This window comes from Macaca thibetana, chromosome 8, assembly GCF_024542745.1.
Source record: "Macaca thibetana thibetana isolate TM-01 chromosome 8, ASM2454274v1, whole genome shotgun sequence".
Lineage (NCBI taxonomy): Eukaryota > Metazoa > Chordata > Mammalia > Primates > Cercopithecidae > Macaca > Macaca thibetana.
Window position 1 is genome coordinate 11,884,912 of NC_065585.1, and position 22,656 is coordinate 11,907,567.

At 50.0% G+C, this 22,656-nt stretch overlaps 1 protein-coding gene and 1 long non-coding RNA gene across 5 annotated transcripts in view; one reads left to right on the top strand and one right to left on the bottom strand.

Moving 5' to 3' along the window:
• NDRG1 (N-myc downstream regulated 1) overlaps positions 1–22,426 on the top strand; it is a 61,205-nt gene extending 38,779 nt beyond the window's left edge. For all 3 annotated transcript variants that reach the window (XM_050801666.1, XM_050801665.1, XM_050801663.1), the window contains 10 exons: positions 547–607; positions 2,153–2,239; positions 4,369–4,425; positions 8,844–8,947; positions 10,590–10,646; positions 11,429–11,480; positions 12,954–13,001; positions 15,207–15,242; positions 17,545–17,596; positions 20,482–22,426. In XM_050801666.1, the coding sequence (XP_050657623.1) occupies positions 547–607; positions 2,153–2,239; positions 4,369–4,425; positions 8,844–8,947; positions 10,590–10,646; positions 11,429–11,480; positions 12,954–13,001; positions 15,207–15,242; positions 17,545–17,596; positions 20,482–20,723 (796 nt within the window). In that variant the 3' untranslated portion in view covers positions 20,724–22,426. The remainder of the gene's footprint in view (positions 1–546; positions 608–2,152; positions 2,240–4,368; positions 4,426–8,843; positions 8,948–10,589; positions 10,647–11,428; positions 11,481–12,953; positions 13,002–15,206; positions 15,243–17,544; positions 17,597–20,481) is intronic.
• On the bottom strand, positions 5,962–6,834 carry LOC126961374 (uncharacterized). Of its 2 annotated transcripts, none has more exons than XR_007728284.1 (3): positions 6,778–6,834; positions 6,540–6,619; positions 5,962–6,017 (listed from the first exon to the last, which is right to left on the bottom strand). It is a non-coding gene; the product is annotated as an uncharacterized LOC126961374 (long non-coding RNA). The 2 variants fall into 2 exon arrangements; XR_007728283.1 differs by lacking the exon at positions 5,962–6,017 and adding an exon at positions 6,163–6,257.
• Positions 22,427–22,656: the final 230 nt, after the last annotated feature.

The following is a 22,656-nucleotide window of genomic DNA, read 5'->3' on the forward strand; positions in this document are numbered from 1 at the left end:
TTCAGTTTTCCTCTTGCATGAATGTTATGTTGTGTGATGGCAGCCGCCCCACCCATTTGCTCTTGCCTCCTGTTCTTCCATTCCCTTCTCTTTCCCATGGAATGTTCTGGAATGGAGTCGCCTGAGACCTTAGCTTTTCTCTCCACACCCTCATTTTTCCAGTGTTCATCTCTGTCTTGAGCCCTTCACATAATGATAACTTCATGGTTCTTGCTCAATTTGTTTTCATTCCAAGTTTTAGAATCCAAAATAAAGCTTAAGAGTGGGAAGAAATGATGCCGTAACGGGCTTTCCCGAAATGTCAGACGGTCTCTCAGAGCCTGGGTGGCGGCCAGGAGGGAAGTGAGGATAAGGGGCGCGGCTCTCCAAGGGCGCGGTCTCTGTCCAGTCCTAAAGCACGGTAACCTCAGGGCTGTGCAGGCAGTCACGGCAGCATGCTCCCGCATTGCCTAGCCAGGCGGTCACCCTCAGGAAGTGCTAAGTGGGTCCTTGGGGGCTCCTGTCACTCTCGCCTTGTGTGACATGCATTTGTATTTCTGTTTCCAGGCTGAAAAGCATTATTGGCATGGGAACAGGAGCAGGCGCCTACATCCTAACTCGATTTGCTGTGAGTGCTTTGGCATTTTTTGAAAATCGCATTTTAAATAACATTTTAAGATGAAGGAAGACATTTGGAAAAAGCATTGGAAACCCAAAAGGGAAAAAGAAATGACCCGTATGCTCCACAGTTTTGTGTGTGTGTGTGTGTGTGTGTGTGTGTGTGTGAGAGACACGTGAGTACTCATATATATACACATATATATGTGTGTGTGTGTGTGTGTATATATGTATATACTCAACCTTTTCTCTTCCTCCACTCTTGAGTGGTACTGGACACATTCTTTTGTCATTGACTTTGTCTGCTTAGCCATCTAGTGAGGACGCTCCGTGCTCACTGAGTACTCTGCTATGACACTGCTTTTTAACAGCTCTACAGGTTTTTGCAGTCAGGGTACTCCTGGTTCGTAACTGATTCTAAACTGGAATCAGACACAGGAAGTTTTCATGACAGTTGTCATTGTTATTTCTCTGGGCTCAGGTCAGAAGCCACTGTTCCTTTGTATCCTCACCAAGCAATTACGTAAGAATGCAACAATACTCATTTTGTTCATCCATAGGTATTTTGACTGCCTATGATTTGCTGGGCTTTGCTAGAGGTTAGGAATACTGACATGATTCTACAACATCCATTTTACAAAAAAAAAAAAAAGAAAGAAATGCTGACATGAATACAAAATGGTCTGGCCATTTGGTCAGCAAATTAAAAAATGTCTCAACTGAACCCCAGGTGTACATATCTATATCTATATGTATCTGCGTCACATAATGACATTTCGGTCAATGACAGACTGCATATTTGACAGTGGGTCCATAGGATTATAATGATCCATTTTTACTGTACCATTTTTATGTTTAGATTTGCTTAGATACATCAATATTTAGCATCATGATGCAATTCCCTGCAGTATTCGGTAGCGTCACTTGCCATACAGGTTTGTACAGCAAACCTAGGAGCAATGGGCTATACTGTACAGCCTTGGTGAGTTGTAGACTATACCATCTAGTGTGTGTAAGTACACTCTGAGATCTTCACATGATGACAAAATCTCCTAATGATGAATTTTCTCAAAAGTATCCCTGTTATTCAGCGATGCATAACTCTGTGTGTGTGTGTGTGTGTGTGTGTGTGTGTGTGTGTGTGTGTGTGTTTATATATTCTGGAAGTAATACAGTTGTTACTGCCACAGCTAGAGAGCATTTGTGTACCCTGTTTGATTGATGAGGTTGATGGTGTATTACACGCATTTGACAGGTGGGGAAGCTGAGCCTCCATGGGTTGAAGTGACTTGCCCAAGGCAGGTCTGCAACGCAGCGGGCTTCCTACTTCTTTTGCACTTCCTCTTTCTCCTTCCCACTCTCTCTAGGACCCGATCCCGTGTCTGCTGTGCTGGAACCTCAGTTTTGCATGGGGTGGGGCCAGGGAGCAGCAGCCTGCTCTGCTGCCCACACTGCCTTTTTCTGGGCACTTCTCTCAAGCTTCGGTTTGCCTTGGAAAGTTCCTAGTGTTTCAGATTGCTGGGATGTCTGTCTCACTTTGTGTCTTGAATCGCAGCTAAACAACCCTGAGATGGTGGAGGGCCTCGTCCTTATCAACGTGAACCCTTGTGCGGAAGGCTGGATGGACTGGGCCGCCTCCAAGGTGAGGTGGGGGCCTGTCAGGCAGGCGGAGTCCCTGCAGGCAGAGGGACAGGTGCACACAGCCTCTGGCTGGGGGAGCCCTGGAGCTACGAGCTCTCTCTTTACCCACTCCTCCGCTACCCTCTACTGCCCACTCCAGTTCCCTCTGCTTTGCTTAGAACAGTACACATGACCTCAGCCGTTTGCCATTCAGAAGACTTAAATACCACCAAGCTGTCTAAGCCAGGGAAAGCACTGGGATGCAGGTCCCTGAGCCAGCTTGGATAAGCATTGCTTGGGTTAATGAGTATTAGCTGGGTACCTAACTTGTGCCAGGCTTTGGTCAAGATGCTGAGCATCTTGAAGAACAAAACTTCTTGAGATGAACAAGACAAAAGCCTCTAATCTTAGGAATTCATTCACATATTATTAAAGAAAAATAAATGTATATTTAGTGTGCCACAAAATTTTACGATAATAATTAACGTAGATTGAGAGTTTACCATGTGCTAGTTTCATTCTACATTGCTATGTGTGCATTACCGCAGTTAATCTTCATAGTAACTCTAGGAGGTGAGAATTTTTATCACCGTTTCAGAAGTGAGGACTCGGTGTGGCTAAGGGGATTGTCCAGGGCCACATAAAGCTAGACAGTAGAATGGGGACTGGATGCAGCTTGCTTTGACTTCGTGGTTCGTGGATCTGACCATCCTTGCCCCTGGGGCTCCTGTCCGGGGTGGGAGACAGGCAGGCCTGGCCAGCAGGTTGGGCTGCCTGGAGGAAAAGGGGCCTGTGCTGTCTTGGGAAGCTCTGCCCTGGCTGGTGTCCTAAGGTTCCTTGTTTATCTTTTAAAAATTGTCATTGTGGTGTTTATTTTTGGTTTTTTGCCCTGTAAAGGCCTCAGTATTTGCCGAGGAGATGGGCAGGTCATTCCAGTTGAAATAGGACAAAGCTGAGGTGATCTCAGCTTTTCATTTTGCAAGTGCAGTTTTGCCAAATTTTGGGAGGCTGCCAGGGACTGAGGGTTTGAAGGGGCCGTGCCTCTTGCTCCATCCCCCGCCCTGTCCTAGCCACTGTGATTTTGTGTTTGTTCTTTGAACATTCCTCCAGAATGCAGGAGCCCTTCCCTCCTGCCTATATGACATTCGGGAGTGGAACACGCTTCTGTTTTTCATTTGATTTTCCAGCAAAGGAAGTGACATTCCAGTTCACCCGCCGTGCTTCATGATCCCTGTTCTGAGCCAGACTCGAAGGTCTGGCGATGTCGACCACTGGCTAATGTGAAGCCTGGGGAAGGTCTGAAGGGCTTTAATAGCTGTAGTATTCCCTTCCTTTTCAACCCCAGCCTTCTGAGTACCAGGCATTGGTATTAGACACTGTGATATGTGCAGTTACTTCTTGCACTCCTCACCTTGACTTTGTGGCCTTGAAGTTCCTGGCACTCCCATTTCCAGATTAGAAGTCTGAGACCCAGAGGTATGCACACTGCCCAGTGCCACACAGCTGGGCTGTGGCAGGCAAGGGCCAGCCAAAGACCCTTAGGTCTAGAGCTTCTCTGCTGCTTATTTTTGCTCAATGCTTTGGTCAGCACACATTTATGGAGCTCCTGCTGTATCCTACCATTTATAGAGCTCCTGCTGCAAACCTAGTCACTGGGGAGAGGTAGGAAAAAGAAGATTGTCAGTGTCTTTGGTAATGTCAGTATACTTAGAAAGGGGAAACTGGCTTGGAGATGAGAGAGAGGGACAGTTGGGAGCCAAGCATATCCGGGGGTGTAGACGGGGGAGTTCAGTGTGTTTTTGGAAGAGGTGAATGGACGGCCCTCTTTGCTGAAGACTTGGTGAATGTTTTGAGCAGGGTAAGCTAGCAGTAGCTGGATCTTTATTCAGCGCTCATTTGCTGTGGATTTCTTGTGCATGGGCCTCTGAAAATAAGGAATTGGATATAGTCCCAGGCCCTGCATGTGGGGGGTCAGGTCCAGGAGGGAACTGGAGACAGGAACTGAGTTTTTATCACGGGTGTGTCCTTGAGGCCTGCATGCAGAGGGGAGTCTGGCAATGCCACTGTCCCCCCGGGGAAGTGGGGTTTTGCTGACTTTGTTCACTACTGTTAGCTCCTGGTTTCTAATCCACCCACTTTACTCCTCCCTAGATCTCCGGATGGACCCAAGCCCTGCCAGACATGGTGGTGTCCCACCTCTTTGGGAAGGTGAGTTGTGTGGTCTGGCATTCTGCTGTTCCTGCTGAGCAATGCATTGTGTGGTGCTCAGCACCGGGCCCCATGTGGGGGTGGAGAGAACAAGACACAATCGACTGGGGGCCGCCGAGCTGGTGCTCGTGAGATAATGTGACATTATTCATTCATAAGCAACAAGTCATTCATTCTCTCTCTTTTTATATGTGTCTTTTAAAAACGGCTGATTGAAGTACATTAACTGCACATATTTAAAGGGCAGAATTTGCTAAATTTGACATGTATATACATTTGTAAAACCATCACTGTCCTCAGAATAACGTCTCCATCACCCCAAGAGTTTCCTTGTGCCCCTTGATAATCCTCTTCTCCCTCCTCCTCAGGCAACTTGGTTCTGCACTGGCCCTTATAGATTGCTTTGCAATTCCTAGATTTTTATATAAATGGCATTATATAGTATGTACTCTTTTTTTTTGGTCTGGCTTCTTTCACTCAGCGTAACCATTTTGAGATTTGTCCATGTTAATGAGTGGATCAATAGTTTATTCCTAGTCTGGGTACAGTGCTCATTCCTGTCATCCCAGCACTTTGGGAGGCCATGGCAGGAGGATTGCTTGAGCACAGGAGTTCAAGACCAGCCTGGGCAACATAGCGACACCTTGTCTCTACAAAAAAATTAAAAATTGGCCAGACATGGTGGTGCATGCCTATAGTCCTAGCTGCTTGGGAGGCTGAGGCAGGAGGAGCGCTTGAGCCCAGGAGTTTGAGGTTACAGTGAGCAGTGAGCTATGATTGCCCCCTGTATTCTGCCTAGGCGACAGAGAGACCCTGTCTCTTAAAAAACAGTGTATTCCTTTTTAGTGCTGAGAAGTATACTCCCTTTTATGTATGTGCAACAGTTTGTTTTTCCATTCACCTGCTGATAGACCTTTGGGTTGTTTCCAGTTCTGGGCTGTTCTAAATCTGGTCTATAGCAAACGTGTCCGTGGAGTTAGCTGTGTGCTGGACTCAGTCCTAAGAGCCTCACAAGTATTAGCTATAGGACTAGGATTCCACCCAGGTGCTCTGTGACCTGTGTGATGAATTCTGTTCTCATTCCCAGTTTATGGAAGAGGAAACAGACCAGAGAGGTTGAGTGACTTGTGTAGGGTCTCTGCCGGGGAGAGGTGGGGCCAGTGTTTGTGTCTATGAATCTGGCTTCATTCTGGCAACCACAGCAGGATGGCGGCTGCCTGCGCTGCTGCCTGGCTCTTAGATGAGCTGCTCTTCTGCAGAGTCATGCCACTGAGGGGGAGTGAGCCAAGCCCCTCGCAGCGTGCTAGAAGTGAGCGGTTGTCATCTTATCAGCCCAGCCTACCTGGCCCCAGACATTGGTTTTGTGTCTCTAGCTGGGGCCAGCTGTCCTCGGGAAGCATATGCCATGGGCTTGGTTTCAAGCCCCGGGTCTGGAAAACCCCTTGGTTGCCTGAAATTGCAGTGACCTGATTTGCTTATATACCAGTGTCTGCTTCTGAGCTAACGTGTGACCATCTGACACTCTCATGAGTCCTGGGGAAACAGGTCCCCGCTCTGGAGTTGGCGAGTGTACGAGGGAAACAGAGGCCCCACTCTGGAGTTGGCGAGTGTGTGAGGGGAACAGAGGCCCCACTCTGGAGTTGGCGGGTGTACGAGGGAAACAGAGGCCCCACTCTGGAGTTGGCGAGTGTATGAGGGAAACAGAGGCCCCACTCTGGAGTTGGCGAGTGTGTGAGGGAAACAGAGGCCCCACTCTGGAGTTGGCGGGTGTACGAGGGAAACAGAGGCCCCACTCTGGAGTTGGCGAGCATACGAGGGAAACAGAGGCCCCACTCTGGAGTTGGCGGGTGTACGAGGGAAACAGAGGCCCCACTCTGGAGTTGGTGAGTGTTTGAGGGGAACAGAGGCCCCACTCTGGAGTTAGCGAGTGTTTGAGGGGAACAGAGGCCCCACTCTGGAAGTTGGCGAGTGTTTGAGGGGAACAGAGGCCCCACTCTGGAGTTGGCGAGTGTTTGAGGGGAACAGAGGCCCCACTCTGGAATTGGCGAGTGTTTGAGGGGAACAGAGGCCCCACTCTGGAGTTGGCGAGTGTTTGAGGGAAACAGAGGCCCCACTCTGGAGTTGGCGAGTGTACGAGGGAAACAGAGGCCCCACTCTGGAGTTGGCGAGTGTTTGAGGGGAACAGAGGCCCCCTCTGGAGTTGGCGAGTGTTTGAGGGGAACAGAGGCCCCACTCTGGAGCTGGCGAGTGTACGAGGGAAACAGAGGCCCCACTCTGGAGTTGGCGAGCGTACTAGGGAACAGAGGCCCCACTCTGGAGTTGGCGGGTGTACGAGGGAAACAGAGGCCCCACTCTGGAGTTGGCGAGCGTACTAGGGAACAGAGGCTGCACTCTGGAGTTGGCGAGTGTACCGGGGAACAGAGGCTGCACTCTGGAGTTGGCGGGTACAACTGCTGGGTTTGTCCGTTGTGTTGGTTTCCTGTGGCTTCTGTAACAAATTACCACAAACAGGATGGCTTAGAACAATGAAAGTGGGCTGAGTGCGGTGGCTCACGTCTATAATCCCAGCATTTTGGGAGGCCGAGGCGAGTGGATCACCTGAGGTCAGGAGTTCGAGATGAGCCTGGCCAACATGGTGAAACCCTGTCTCTACTAAAAATACAAAATTAACAGGGTGTAGTGGGCACCTGTAATCTCAGCTACTCGGGAGGCTGAGATAGGAGAATCACTTGAACCTGGGAGGCAGAGGCTGCAGTGAGCTGAGATTGCACCATTGCACTCCAGCCTGGGTGAGACAGAGGGACACTCTGTCTCAAAACACATACACACACACACACACACACACACACACACACGAAAAACAAAAGTGTATTCTCTCACAGCTCTGAGTCTAGAACTCTGGCATCAAGTGCTGGCAGGGCCGCCCCTCTGCCACAGGCTCTAGGGGAAATTCGTCCTGGCTTCTTACTGCTCCAGGTCGTTGTCAGCATTCCTTGGCTAGTGGCTGCTCAGGCCGCTCTGTGCTTCTGTCTTCACATGGTCTTCTCCTCTGTGTCTATTTCAATTCTCCCTCTCCTTTCTCTTTTAAGGATACTTTCCAATGGACTTCATCCCAGCTCATGTAATCCAGGATGATCTCATATCAAGATCCTTAATTAATTATACCTGCAAAAAATTTTCCCAGCAAGTTTGCATTCCCAAGTTCAAGAGATTTGACATGGACATATCTTCTGAGGGCCACGGCTTAGCCCACCAGAGTCCTCTTTCCCCTTTTACGATTCATTCCACAGTGCGTGTGATACATTTTCCCTGTCCTGAGTGTGTGATCTGAAACTGATAGGAATTGGGGAAAAATTCACAGCCACTGTTTCTGTTTCACTGGAGAAGGGATGTCACACATAGCGTTGAGCATCTGATCTGATTGTACCCCAAGTTATTTGGAGACTGGTTGGTCTGGCCATAATGTCTAAGGGTGCCCCTAGATCACTACAGTTGGTTTTGATCTGAAATCCCAGCATCATTCCTGACTATCTTTTCCAGAGTTTGCTCTTAGTGGCCAGTTGACCTCCTTGCTCTCTAAATGATCCTGGGCTGTTGGACGCAGCTCAAGCTTGCCACTGGCTTTCTTTGACCCCCAACTCCAACTTCTCATCGGGTTGCCACTGGTCACATCAGACCCCTGTGTGAAACCTCCAGTGTCTGCCCTCGTACAAATGAGAAACAGAGCAAACAAGTTGTTGGTCACAAATGACATTCAAAAAGCACCCAGAGACGGGAGGCTGAGGCCGACTTCCCCAAGGCTCTGGTTGGCCATGGTGGGAGTTGCAGTTGCCCTTCTTTTCAGCAACTTCCTGTTGCATGAGTTGGTTTTGCTTTTGAAGCATGAAAAACTTCTTTTCAGCTCTTTCTATTGGAAAATAATTACTAACATTTGCATCCAATTGTTACTGTTGGTAGAGGTGAGAACACAACCTCCATTAAGTCCTATAACCTAGGGAAGTGTAGGCAACACTCTCTCTTCCCTTTATTTTTATAGAGAGACGTGAGGCTCAGAAAGGTTAAAAGATTTGCCCACGAACAGGGCAGTGATGAAGCTAAGTTCTAGATCCAGGGTGTCTGACTTCAGATTGAAACTTCCTAATTAATGGGTTTGGAAGGGTGGGGTGTGGCCCTTCCAGGATGGGGTGTCTTTCCTGCTCCCAGCGGATAGTGAAAGCACTATCTGCACCCTGGTGGGTGTGCTGCTTTCCCAAACGGTTTTTTTTTTTTTTTTTTTTTTTTTTTTGGTCCGTCGCTGTCTTGTGGATTAGGCATTATTATCTTTATTTTGTATCCAAATAACCTGGAGAACGAGAGAGTAGTGACCAGCCCAGGGCCACAGTGCAATGAGGACCATCTTCTCACCTCTCTAAATGCAGGAAGAAATGCACAGTAACGTGGAGGTGGTCCACACCTACCGCCAGCACATCGTGAATGACATGAACCCTGGCAACCTGCACCTGTTCATCAACGCCTACAACAGGTATCGGGATGTTGTTCAGCCACATCATTGCTATTTATGAGGTGTCTTCTGTAGTTCCGAAATATGGGGCAGGTGAGAGGGAGGGTATAAAATGAGTGGAAGAGGTAGGCTCTGAGTTTGAGCAAATAGATTCATAGGACAGGTGTCCCCAGGAGGACACCTGGCCTGTAAGCTGGTTCCTGGAGTTCAGCTCATCTTGCAGGGATCTGAACAAACATGCCAGACCACTGGGGGTGCAGACGTGAGAGGGACGCAGTCGCACACTCAGAGGGTTGAGCGTAAATGTGTGTGCCCACTGCTGACGTCCACAAAAGGCCAAATGTAAGAAGAGCTAAGTGAGAGAGCAGCAAAGCACTCTTGGAGGCTGGGAATAATCCAGGCAGGCTTCTGGGAGTTTGTCATTCCAAGGATAAGGAGGACCTGAACACGGCCTTTGCCTAAGGTGTGGTCCCCTCCACCAGCACTAGGTGCTTATCTGGAGCTCAGCTAGGGGAGGAGAGAGCTCAGGGCCAGTGGTGTCAGCCAGAGACTCTGTAATCTTCCAGAGAGCTCACTCAACCTGCTGAGCTGGCTCTGCCACGCTCCCAAAACAGGAGCTAGAAATAAGCCTCATAGTGTTTATCTCTGCTCAAATGTTAGTAACGTGACTTCTTGACATGAACATTTGTAACAGAGCTTAGTATTTGCCTCCTTTTACAATCCTGCCCTCATCTCACTGTGTGACTGAAGAAACAGAAGCCAGGCTGTGCGTTCACTTAGCAAACACTTCCTGAGAACTGGAGTGAGGCAGGCATTCGTCTGGGTGCTGGAGACACAGGAGACCAGCACAACCTGCAGACTCCACACTTTTAACTTGCCTGCACAGATAGCACAGTAATGAACGGACCCCTCTCAAAATCCCACTCTGAAGGTCCTGGTAGTATTGTCATTTCCTGTTGAGGAAGCAAAGGCGCAGAGAGGTCCTGTGTTCTCCCCAAGGCCACACAGCTAGAAAGTGGCAGAGCATGATTTGGATCCTGCTTGTCTAACTCCAGGCTGTGAGCTGGGAAAGAGCTTCTCATGTTGGGAGCTGCAAGATAGCAGAAAGGGTGGGTGAGTGCGTGCAGGGAGGGTGGTCGGCACTGGGCCGGGCCCGCACTGGGCCTCACACTAGTGCAGTGGGAAACCACCACAGGGTTTGAGACAGGGAATGGAAAGATGAGGCCTGAGTTTTAAAGAGATCATTTGGGTGCTTTATAGAGGACTCAGAGTTGGTGAGGCTGGGACTTAAGAGGCTGCGAGAACATTTGGGAGGTGGCCCCTCTGTCAGGTGGGGGCTCTGACTAGGGGAACAGGGAAGGCAGGGGTCCTCTGTGGTGGAAGACCTGACATCTACTCCTGGAAAAAAAAAGCCACACAAATATTTGTGACAAAATGAGGGGGACTCTGCTTGAATTGCATGGGTCCTGCTGTCCCTCTAACCAGCTCTGTGGACACCAAGAGGGTGTGGAGTGCTGAAAGCCACAGGGCCTCTCGCAAGTTGGGGATGTGGATGGTTTGCCAGAATGGCCGCTGGCAGGACCTCCTGGGCTTGGCTGGATGGGAGTGGGAGCTTTCTCCAGGGGAAGAGCGCTCATGCTAATGATGCATTTGTTTCCCGCAGCCGGCGTGACCTGGAGATTGAGCGACCAATGCCGGGAACCCACACAGTCACCCTGCAGTGAGTGGCTTTTCTCTCGCCCAGCACTTGCAGTCGGGGCTGCCGCCTGTAAAGGTGGCCTTGCTGGCAGGGCCTTCTTTCTGAGTGTGGCAGGACGTTGTGTCAGTGAGACCTGGGTATATTCCACCCAGAGACTGGGTGTTACACAGTCTGACCTGGACTTCTCCCTGTGCTGGTGGCATCAGTTTCTAGGGTGTCTCCACGACATAGGCCTTTGATCTTGGAGAAAGATTGTTGATTGTGCTTGGGACAGCATTTATTAAGCACCTACTACATCAATAACTGTGAGGCTTTGTTCCATGAAGCCTAGGGGTGGATAGCACAGGACCCAGTCTTACAGTGCTCTGTATGTCTAGGAGGAAAAGACAGTCGTGGGCAGAACTAACTGGGTTTCCACCAGTAATGATGGTGTCTTTTTGTGGCTGAGTGTGCCGCGTTCTGTGACACTTGGGAACCTGGCACGTCATTGCCTTTGTCCTTCATGCTGTTCTCGTTTTGGTCTTGATTACCAGCTAAGTCCTGCTCATCCATACTTGAGAAGATGCTTTAAAATAAAAGCACTGGGGCACAGAAGTTCCCTGGCTGAAATTCATACTAAGTTGTGAAGGACTGGTAACCAATTTTATCCTAAGATCAAAGGAGAATGAAGTAAAAGAGCAAAGGGTGTTGGGGAAACCAAAATGACATTGTTTTAGAATGTAGGCCCCGGCCTGACAGGCCTGGGAGTGGGACAGTCTTTAAAGGAACCTTGTGCTAATTCTCCGCTCTGTCCCTGACCCCAGGTGCCCTGCTCTGTTGGTGGTTGGGGACAGCTCGCCTGCGGTGGATGCCGTGGTATGTAGAAATCACAGCTGGTTTCTGTGTTTAATTCAACAGGCAAAGCCTGGTTGACTTTGTTGAAGTGGCCCTGCCTGCCCCTTCTCTCCTCTGCCCCATCAGGGCAGGTGATGTTTCTCTGAAATGCCATGTTGGCCTTTGGGCAGAGGGCCCAGCCACTAGTCTGTTTCCCTGGTGGCTGCCAGCCCTAGTTGCCTGGCAGTGTCTCCTCTCCCAGGTCCCCTCACCCTCTGATCTGTGTCCCATTGGCTTGTTTATATGGGCATGTTTGCCACTTGGCTTCCTGGCCAGGAGACTCGCCTCTTACTTGGGAAGCAGATGGATCTTTCCAAACTGATTGGTGCCTGATGAGCTGGCAGGTGAGAGGCACTGGGAGGCAGGGCCTAGCAAAGCTTCCTGACTCCTTTCACCCCTTAACTCCCACCTGAAACTTTGTGGCAGCAAAGAGAGGACTCTACCTTTCAGACAACCCCACAGCTGGGGAGATGGAAGACTTAGGGGCTATGGATCAGAGTCCTGCAGTACTGCCAGACCTTGTGCAGAGATCTTCAGAGTGACACTTGCAAATGTTCATGTAGTAAATACTTGGCATGCCTTAACGAACCATGAATTTCTTACGGGCTGACCAACTGGAGATAATCATGGGATACATCAATAGAGATACACTGTTCAGATCAAGGGAGGTGATAGTTTTACTTTAGGCATTTTGAACATCGTGGGTTACATGTGTATATTCTTCCCAATTCTGAATGCCCCTTTCGAGAGGGTCACTGACAAAATGAAGAGAGAAACCAGCTTGGTCAGCGTGGTTTTACATGAAGAATAGTTGTTAGATCTGGGAGTGTTAAAACTGTAGAATCTCTGGCAGCTGCTGGTTAAACAAGGATATTTATTTAGCAGATATTTCTGCAGTACTGTTTACATTTCAGCTAATCTTCATAACAACCCTTTGAAAAAAGATATTATCTCCATTTTATTGATGAGAAAACTGAGGCCCAAAGAAGTTAAATAACTTATCCAAGTTGTCTCAGCTGGTAATGGCAAGGCTTGGATTGAAAGCCACATCTGCTGAATCCCAAACCCCACATACTTTCTTTTTTTTTTTTTTTTTTTTTTTTTTGAGACGGAGTCTCGCTCTGTCGCCCAGGCTGGAGTGCAGTGGCGCGATCTCGGCTCACTGCAAGCTCCGCCTCCCGGGTTCACGCCATTCTCCTGCCTCAGCCTCCCGAGTATCGCGCCCAAGACGGGTTTTCACCGTGGTCTCGATCTCCTGACCTTGTGATCCGCCCGCCTCGGCCTCCCAAAGTGCTGGGATTACAGGCGTGAGCCACCGCGCCCGGCTAATACTTTCTTCTTTGCCAGCAGAAATGCTGGAGTTTCTGGTGACGGCGGCAGAGTGGCAGGGAAGGGGGCGATGTTTTGACTTTGGCTTCACGTAAAGAATGAACAGATTTCCTCCCTCTTGTGCAGGTGGAGTGCAACTCGAAATTGGACCCCACAAAGACCACTCTCCTCAAGGTACAGGCAAAACAACGGGGGTTTGTGTTTGTTATTTCTTAGAAACTCACGTTTTCTGCAATATTGAGTTAGGCTTGAAAAAGGCAAGGCACACGATCAGAGACCATAGAGGGAATGATTTAATCTGTCTGTTTATGAACATGTTGGGTGCCGACTGGCGATCTGAGGCTGCAAAGATGAGGGATCTTTCTGTGGGACTGCAGGAATCAACAGGCTGCTGGTCTGAGGGTTTTGGGGATAGAGAGACCAGGGATGACTTGGCAGGGGCCCTCCATAGGCTGGGGCCGGGACAGTCCTCCAAGAGGGGCTCTGCTTGTCACAATAGGAGGAGACGTCTCCCACGGCTGGGGAAGATCAGGACTTTCTCCAGCAAGTTCATCTGAGCACATGGTGTACTAGCTCGCTCGCAGCTGGATTTGAGGGTCTGTAGCAACCTCCACCAGTCCCTTGCCAGTTATGACTGATTGCACAATGCAAACCACCGGCTGTTTGTGGCAGCCTCGCCCGGAGATGCAGCACAAGAGTGGGAACCTTTCAGAGGGGTCTCTCAGCCCAAGTGCACCCCTGCAGGGGCAGGTGTCTAGGAGGGACCTGGGTGGAGATGAAGCGGCTCCCTTGCACTGGGGGAAGGACAAGGAAGTGGCATCTGTAGGTCACCGTGCCCTCAACTTCCCCCATAGAAGTAGAATGCCTTTGAAAGGCATGTGGGGGGTGTCCGATACTTATTGAGTGGGAGGCTGTTTTCCTGTATTGGGCTCTTTACATAGATTTTCTTTCAAGATTCCCTCAGAAGGAAATTGCAAGATTAGAAGCTGCTGGGCGTCAAGCTTGCATAATACCGTACTTTGAGGGCGGCTGTCACAAGTATCGCAAAATGGGTGGCTTAAAGCAACAGATACTTATTCCCTTTTAGTTTTGGAAGCTGAAAGTCTGAAATCAGGGTGTGGGCAAGGCCGTGCTCCCTCCGCGCTGGGGGAGGATGCTGCCTGCCTCTTCCAGCTTCTGGTGGCAGCTGGCCACACGTGGTGCACCTTAGCTGGTAGATGCGTTGCTCTAGTCTCTGCCTCCGTCCTCACTCAGCACTCCCTATTGTATCACTGCGTCTGTGTCCAAACTTCCTTCTTCTTTTAATAACCTCAGCCATTAGATTTAGGGTCCACTCTAAACCAATGTGACCTCATCTTAACTTGATTGTACCTGCAAATACCCTATTTCCAAGTATGGCCACATGGATAGGTACTGGGGTTAGGACTTAGATATGTCTATCTGGGGGATACAATTCAACCACAACCTACAGCAAAGGGTGGGTGGCCTGACTTAGGTCCGGTGGCCGATTTGATGGTAGATCCAGAAACAGAACTCACTCAGGCCTGATTCTGGAGACTTCCACAGTACCAGCCTAATGCGCTGAGTGCCCCGCCTGGAGGGAACGTTTGGGCATCCTGTCCCTGCGTGCTGGGTGAGCTGAGGGCTGCCCCAGGGCAGTGTCGCTGTGTGGCTAGTGTTGGGTGTTCAGACTTGAGGCGCCCTGGGCTGTAGGATGCCCAAAGCCTCACCACTCCCACGAACTCCTCCAGCCCCATTTCACCCCAGGCCACCCTCCCCACAGCGTCCCCCTGCTCCCTTGCCATCAGCTCTGCTCACGTCCAGTCTGGCTGCACGCTCTCACAGGCTGCAGTGGCCTCTTGAGGTTCAGTGATTTCACAGGGACTTTGAACATCCAGCATTTAGGAAGGGTACCAGTCAGGAGCTGAATCCGGCCCGAAGACCCAAATTCAACCACTTCCTTTTGAGGGAACAAAGAGAATATATAAAAAGGGCCTTTTTTATCAAACCCTTTCGAGTCAGACAGATCCTGGCCTGGAACCTTGCGAGTTCCTTAAGCTCTTTCTGGCCCAGTTTCTGCCTGTAAAATGGGACAGCTGTACCTTCCATGGTTCTTGGGGAATGGAGTGAAATTATCTATAGGGCCTAGTGTAGTGCCTGGCATATAGTAAGCTGCAAGTGATAGTTGCCACGGGGACACCAGCAACCTTGCTTGGTGGGGCTGGAATGCTCCCTACCCACAGTCCACCCTGTTCCTCCTTCGTAAGGCAGGACAAGGCAGGGCAGGGCAGCGGGCAGATGGGCATCCTTTCAGAACAAACTTAGTGCAGATGGCCTTGGCTGTGGTGTTTGGCACTAACCAGCTTCCCTGTCTCCTAGATGGCGGACTGTGGCGGTCTCCCACAGATCTCCCAGGTGAGTGCCACCTTGGCTTTTGCATTACCCAGCTGTCGCCTCCCCCTGGGTGGAGTGCATGTGCCTCTGTGACACCTGTTCCCTCATTGGCTTGCTGTGACATCGGATGACAGTTTGTGGACTGTTGGGAAAAGGTGCTATATAGGAGGACTCTGATCCCCTAGGAGCCAACCCCTGTGGAGTGGCTGATACTGCGGTTCACAGAGGTTGGGGGATTTGCCAAGTAGACACACCTTAGTCATCATGGATCAGAATCTAGGTGTGTCTGCCCCAAAGACCACGGGCTTCTGCTGGAGTGAAGGGCCCCGAGAAGCTCCAGCCCAGAGCAGAGGGACATGGAGGAGATGAAGCCAAATTGTGCGTGCGTGTGTGTGTGTGTGTGTGTGTGTGTGCATGTGTGTTTGTGGGTGTGCATGTGTACACGTCTGTGTGCATGTGTAAATGTGTGTGCACATGTACAGATAAACACATTGATCAACGTAGTGTGTTTGCTGCGTAACCGATCCCTTCAATTTCCTCTCCTATAAAGAATCTCACGAACCTGACAAGTAAACTTCTAATCTGTTGTCTTATAATTTTATATCCTGATAGTTTTGTGTTCTATCTTAAAATGAAGTAGAGTTTTCTGTCATCTTTTTGGTCCAAAACCTGCCCTGCCTCCTTTCTTCCTCCTTTTTCCCTTTCTCTACGTAAAATGAGAACAGAGGTAACCCTGGTCATAATTAAAAGAATTTTCAGAGCTTCAGAGTTCAACTAGCACAGGCTTCGGGGACACCAGCGCAGGGAGGAGCAATTCCTGTCGTCCTTGTGCCCTTGCGGGTTGGGTGTATGTTTACACAGGGGTTTTCCCATCCTCGATTAAATTAGGTCCTTGCAATAGTCCTCAGAGGTGGGAAGAGCAAGCATTTTATTCCAGTGTCACAGAAGAGGAAACTGAGGCCAAAAGTTGAGAGAGATTGGCTGTGATTACTGGAGCTAAAACTGGGCCCAGGAATTCTCATTCCCAAGCCTGTGTTCTTGGTTCTCTTCATCATCTTGAACACAGGCGTCCCTGTTCCCTGCAGCCCTGACCTGCTTCTCTTGTCTCTTTCTTCCACTGTCACACAAATTCCAGAGGGCAATTTGAGCGTAGCCGCTCTTTTAAATGTCACTTGGCTCTTTGTGGAGTCCTGGCAGGAGTTGGTGGAGAGCAGGGAGGGGGTCAGCCCAGCCTCTACCAGTGCCCTGTCATTGCCTCAGGAGAGTAGGACCCAGGGCACTGGATAGAACAGTTGGAATTAACTGAAGAACAGATATGCCTTGCATGTATGCCCGTGATACTTGAGCATTCGCCTCCTAGTTTACATTAAATGAACTGAGAGAACTGGTAGAACTGGATGTGGTCTCAGTGTGCCATACACAGTTCACTTAAAGTAACCCAGTGAGTTGTTAATTAATTGGTTTGTCTACCCATCCGGTGAACCATCCAGCCATCATCCGTTCATTCTTCTCCATATCCTTTCTTCCTTTTATTTGTCCTTCTTTTGTTCATATTTATCTTTTTTTCCTTCCTTCTGCCCACCAATTCTTTTTTTAATCCATCTATCCTTCCTTCCTCCCTTCCTCCCTTCCCTTCCCTCCTCTCCTATCCCCTCCCCTCCCCTCCCCTCCCCTTCGTTTCATCATCCCATCCATCCTTTCCTTTCCACCCATCCATCTATCCATCATCCCTTCTTTCAGCCAGCCTGCTATTGAGGTTGATAGTGACTTGCCTCAAGAACGAGTGTTTTGAGTTTGGAGAGCCCTGGGTTAATCTACGGGACCCACCACTTACTTCTTGTGGGACCCTGAGTGGATTTACCTCTCCAAACCTGTTCAGCTATGAAATGTATCTAAGGTAGCACTGACCTCACAAAGGGTTATCAGGAGTAAATGATCAAATGCAGCAAAGCCCCTTGCACGGGGAGTGGCTCACGATGGCGATGCTGTTGTGTTCCACATGCTGGGTTAGACACGTTCCTTTGTGGAATGTAATCTCCCTGGAGACACATGGGAATAGCTGCGATACTCTGCCCTGTATTAGAGGTGAAGAAACTGGCTCAGACAGATCATGTAACTTGTCCAAGTTCCACAGCTGTGGGGTGAATGTCCCATCATTATCCCATAGTTTTCCTTTTAGTTTTGTGTTTTGTCCTGTCAACATGTGATGGCTTTTGTCTGGAGCCAAGCTCTCAAATGAAGGCAACCACAGGCACACACCCCGTGGCCTTGGGTGATCGGGTCCCCAGCAACTGACTGCATTTTCTCTCCTTGTCTCTTGCAGCCAGCCAAGCTCGCTGAGGCCTTCAAGTACTTCGTGCAGGGGATGGGATACAGTGAGTATGGCATTCCTCGTGTGCAGTGGGTCAGGGCACGTGTCGGAATTGGAAGTGCTCTGTCCTGAGCCAGGCTTGGATGAGCAATTCTGTGTCCCCCTGGCCAGCTTCGGCTTTCTGGGGAGAAACATTTAGGTGTGTGGAGGGCGCGTGGCAGCCTGGAAGGTCTAGCCTCTCATTTATACCAGCGAGGCTCATTTTTCCTCCTTTGTTGAACAGAAGTTGCTTCACACCAGGGGCTTTGGGAGGTTTAGGATGAGGTCTGTCCCTTTAAGCACCAAGACAGTGACAAACAGTGAAACAATAACAGTCTTTAAAATTTTGATCACAAGTTTTAAGAGACCATCACCTATAGTGATGATGAAGACGGTGTCAGTGATGAAAGATATACTAACACATTATTTTATCTCATTGAACTATCACAGTACTCCTTTGACATATTCTTAGCCCATCTTATCAATGATGAAGCTGAGGCTTTGGGGATCTAAGCAGGGGGTAGAAGGCGGATCTGTGGAAGTTCTTTGAAGACCGCAAAGCTCTGTAGAAGTGGCTAACAAAGTTGCTTATATTCAAGGTGGAGCATGCCACATTCAAGTCATGAGCTTTGGGAAGTGGAGGATACATTGGAAGCATCATTCAGGGACTCGCTAATTCTTACTTTGCAGTTATAGTTTGTTAGGCACATACAGCCTGTTTTTCCAGAAGTGCTGTCCCAGGACTAGGACAGACCCTGGCGAGTTGTAACTCAGCTGAACAGCAGCCAGTCGGTGCTGTGGGCTTGTCAGCCATAGTCCGGCCCTGACATGACTAGTGGCTCTTCTGACCCTACTGTTTTGGAACTATAATTTGTGTGTCCTTCCTTACTAGGAAGGTATTGAACTTCTGATCCCTTTTATCCTTTCCTTAAACTGTTTGCCCATGTAGATAGTAAGAGTATGCTTGGTAAGCTGACTGCAGTCCTAGCATTGGCCTCAGCCATGATTAGCTCTAGCAAGGCAGGGCTGGCAGGTTTGATTTCCATGCCTCAGGCTCAGGCGGGATCCACATCCCCAGGTGCCCTCTTCCAACAGAAGCTATCTGCCAGTGGGGGTCCTGCCTTTCTAGCCTGCTTTCCCCGACGGAAGTTGCAGGCAAAGGCTGTCACTGGAGATAGCCATGGAGAGAGCCGTGGGGCAGCCCTGCTTTACCCTGCACAGTGTGAATTGTGACTCCTGTTTGTCTTGGCCCCGCCAGGGTTTGGATTTCTGCTTTGAGAGTGTGTTCTGGAGAGAAAGGAAGTGAACGCTAGACCTCATCTTTCTCCCCAAATCAGCATCTATTTCCAGAAACCCAAAGCCTCCTGCAGGTCTTGGGGGGAATAAAACAGAAAGAGCTATGGTCTCAAAGGCATCAGCCAAAGAGAAGGAAAGGAACTGGCCACTGGCCTCCTGCACACTGCAGGGGGCTGGCTTAATGAACCCTTTGCACACCTGACATCAGTGCTTACTGTATTCTTCTCATCCTCCTCAGTAGAAATCCCAGATTTGTGGGTGAGAAGTAGGGGCTCAGAGAAGTATGTGAGCTGCGGATGTGGCATTGACCCCAATTCTTTCTGAATTCAAAACTAGCTCTTTAAGATAGTTCAGCAACGATTAATTCTCTTTGGGAGTGCCTGCCATCAAAAGCCCCTGCCTGTGCCTATCAGGGAGATAACATAAGCCCTGCATGCTTGGTGTGGATCAGCTGCCCCTGTTGCTGATGGCTGTGACTGCTTGTGGCCTCCTAGCCATGATGCTTCAGGTGGGCGGGATAGTAGTTTCGTAAAGCTGCCCTAACAAATCACAAACTGGGTGGCTGAAAACAGTAGAAATCCATTCTATCCATTCTCTCAAAGTTCAGGAGACCTAAAGTCCGAAATCAAGCTGTGGGCAGGGCCTTGCTCCCTCCAACAACACTGTGGAAGAACCTTCCCTGGCTCTTCCTGGCTGCTGATGGCCCCAGCAATCCTCGGCTTTACGTGGCTTGTGGCTGCATCGCTCCAATCTCGGCCTCTGTCTTTGCGTGGACTTCTCCCCTACGTGTCCCTGTGTGCTGTTTCTATAAGGGCATTACGGTCATTGGGTTTAGGGTTCCCTGTCAACCCAGGGTGGTTTCATCTAGAGATCCTTAACTAATTACAGATGCAAAGACCCTATTTCCAAATAAGGTTCCTTTCTGAAGTTTCAGGTGGGTGTGAATCTTGCAGGACACTGTCCCATCCAGTACAGGTGGCCAGGATTGTTCTTCCTCATTTCACCCCATCAGCACGTGCCATGCGCAAGAATGGTCTTGGAGAAGATCCCAAGGAATAGACAGCGCCCTTGTTAGCACCTGGGCTGACAGGCTTCTTTGGGAAAGAGAGATGACAACAAATAGCCCTGTCAGGAACTTGCCGTGTGGCCCCTCTCCCTTTCCCCACCTGTGATGTGCAGGGCTGAGCCCGGCTGACCCCAGGTGTCCTCCCTGCTGCAGTGATCATGGACAGCATGGGGTCATGGGCGTACACACAGGTGCTGATCCCAGGGGTTGGTATTAACATCCCTTTACAGATGGGAACAGGGAGGCTCAGGGGGATACTCTCAAAATTACACAGCTTTTAAGAGGTGGCAGAATTGGGGTGCAGACCCAGATCTGGGTTCAAGTCACTCATGGTGTGAGTGCAGCAGTTCTTCCCCTCATCTGGGCCTCGCCGTCTGTCTCTGTGAGTGGACATGGAGAGGACGGGGGCCCAGCAGCTGGATGGCTGCAGGGATCAAGGCTTCTCTGGGGTTGGCATGTAGAAGGGCATGTGGCTGGTGGATGGGCATGCCTGGCTCCTCACCTGGCAGTCTCCTGCCCTCTAACTGGCTGTTTCTTGTTCCCCCTAGTGCCCTCGGCTAGCATGACCCGCCTGATGCGGTCCCGCACAGCCTCTGGTTCCAGCGTCACTTCTCTGGATGGCACCCGCAGCCGCTCCCATACCAGCGAGGGCACCCGCAGCCGCTCCCACACCAGCGAGGGCACCCGCAGCCGCTCCCACACCAGCGAGGGAGCCCACCTGGACATCACCCCCAACTCGGGTGCCGCCGGTAACAACGCTGGGCCCAAGTCCATGGAGGTCTCCTGCTAGGCGGCCTGCCCAGCCGCCACCCCCGGACTCTGATCTCTGTAGCGGCCCCCTCCTCCCCAGCCCCTTTACGCCCCCTGCCTGCCACACTGCGCCTAACTCGGTATTAATCCAAAGCTTATTTTGTAAGAGTGAGCTCTGGTGGAGACAAATGGGGTCTATTATGTGGGTGCCCTCTCCAAAGGCGGGGTGGCAGTGGACCAAAGGAAGGAAGCAAGCATCTCTGCATTCGCATCCTCTTCTATTAACCAGTGGTGAGTTGCCACTCTCCTCCCCTCCCTCAGAGACACCAAACTGCCAAAAACAAGACACGTAGCAGCGCACACTTCACAAAAGCCAAGCCTAGGCTGCCCTGAGCATCCTGGTTCAAACAGGTGCCTGGTCAGAAGGCCAGCCGCCCACTTCCCGTTTCCTCTTTAACTGAGGAGAAACTGATCCAGTTTCCGGAAACAAAATCCTTTTCTCATTTCGGGAGGGGGGTAACAGTGACGTGCAGGGACCTCTTTTAAACAGGCAAAACAGGAAGGGGGAAAAGGTGGGATTTATGTTGAGGCTAGAGGCATTTGGAACAACCAATCTATGTAGTTAACTTGAAGAAACAGATTTTTAAAGTTGGTGCATCTAGAAAGCTTTGAATGCAGAAGCAAACAAGCTTGATTTTTCTAACATCCTCTTAATGTGCAGCAAAGCAGGCAACAAAATCTCCTGGCTTTACAGACAAAAATGTTTCAGCAAACGTTGCACATCATGGTTTTTGAAGCCTTTAGTTCTGCTTTCTGCCTCTTCTCCACAGCCCAACTTCCCACCCCTGATACGTGAGCGAGTGATGATTCTTGTTCAGGGAGAAGATCATTTAGATTTGTTTTGCATTCCTTGGAATGGAGGGAAACATTCCACAGCTGCCCTGGCTGTGATGAGTGTCCTTTCAGGGGCCGGGGTAGAAGCACTGGGGTGGGGGCGGAATTGGGGTTACTCAATGTAAGGGATTCCTTGTGGTTGTGTTGGGATCCAGTGCAGTTGTGATTTCTGTGGATCCCAGCTTGGTTCCAGGAATTTTGTGTGATTGGGTTACATCCAGTTTTCAATCTTCGACAGCTGGGCTAGAACGTGAACTCAGTAGCTGAACCTACCTGACCGAGTCACGTTCTTGGATCCTCAGAACTCTTTACTCTTGTGGGGGTGGGGGTGGGAACTCATGTGGGGAGCGGTGGCTGAGAAAATGTAAGGATTCTGGAATACGCATTCCATGGGACTTTCCTTCCCTCTTCTGCTTCCTCTTTTCCTGCTCCCTAACCTTTCGCCGAATGGGGCAGCACCACTGACGTTTCTGGGCAGCCAGCGCGGCTGCCAGGCTCCTGTACTACTGCCTTGTACTTTTCATTTTGGCTCACAGTGGATTTTCTCATAGGAAGTTTGGTCAGAGTGAATTGAACATTGTAAGTCAGCCGCTGGGGCCCGAGGATTTCTGGGACCCCGCGGTTGGGAGAAGGGAGTAGTCCGGCCTTCCAGGTGGCGTGAGAGGCAATGACTCGTTACCTGCCGCCCATCACCTTGGAGGCCTTCCCTGGCCTTGTGCAGAAAAGTCGGGGATCGGGGCAAGAGAGGCTGAGTACAGATGGGAAACTATTGTGCACAAGTCTTTCCAGAGGAGTTTCTTAATGAGATATTTGTATTTATTTCCAGACCAATAAATTTGTAACTTTGCAGCGGCTTGTGTCTTTTTTCTGTCCCTGAGAGATTGTGTGTGTGAAACATTACAGTGCAGGGATGGCTGTTTCACTGGGGGGTTGTCCATCCTTGACACCTAGGGGGCCCCAGCCCCTCATCTCTGGAATTCTTTGCTTCAAAGCAGCACGTCCAGCAGAAATTTAAGTCAGCCGATATGTTACTTCTAATTTCCTGGTGGCCTCATTTTCAAAAGTGGAAAGAAGTGGAT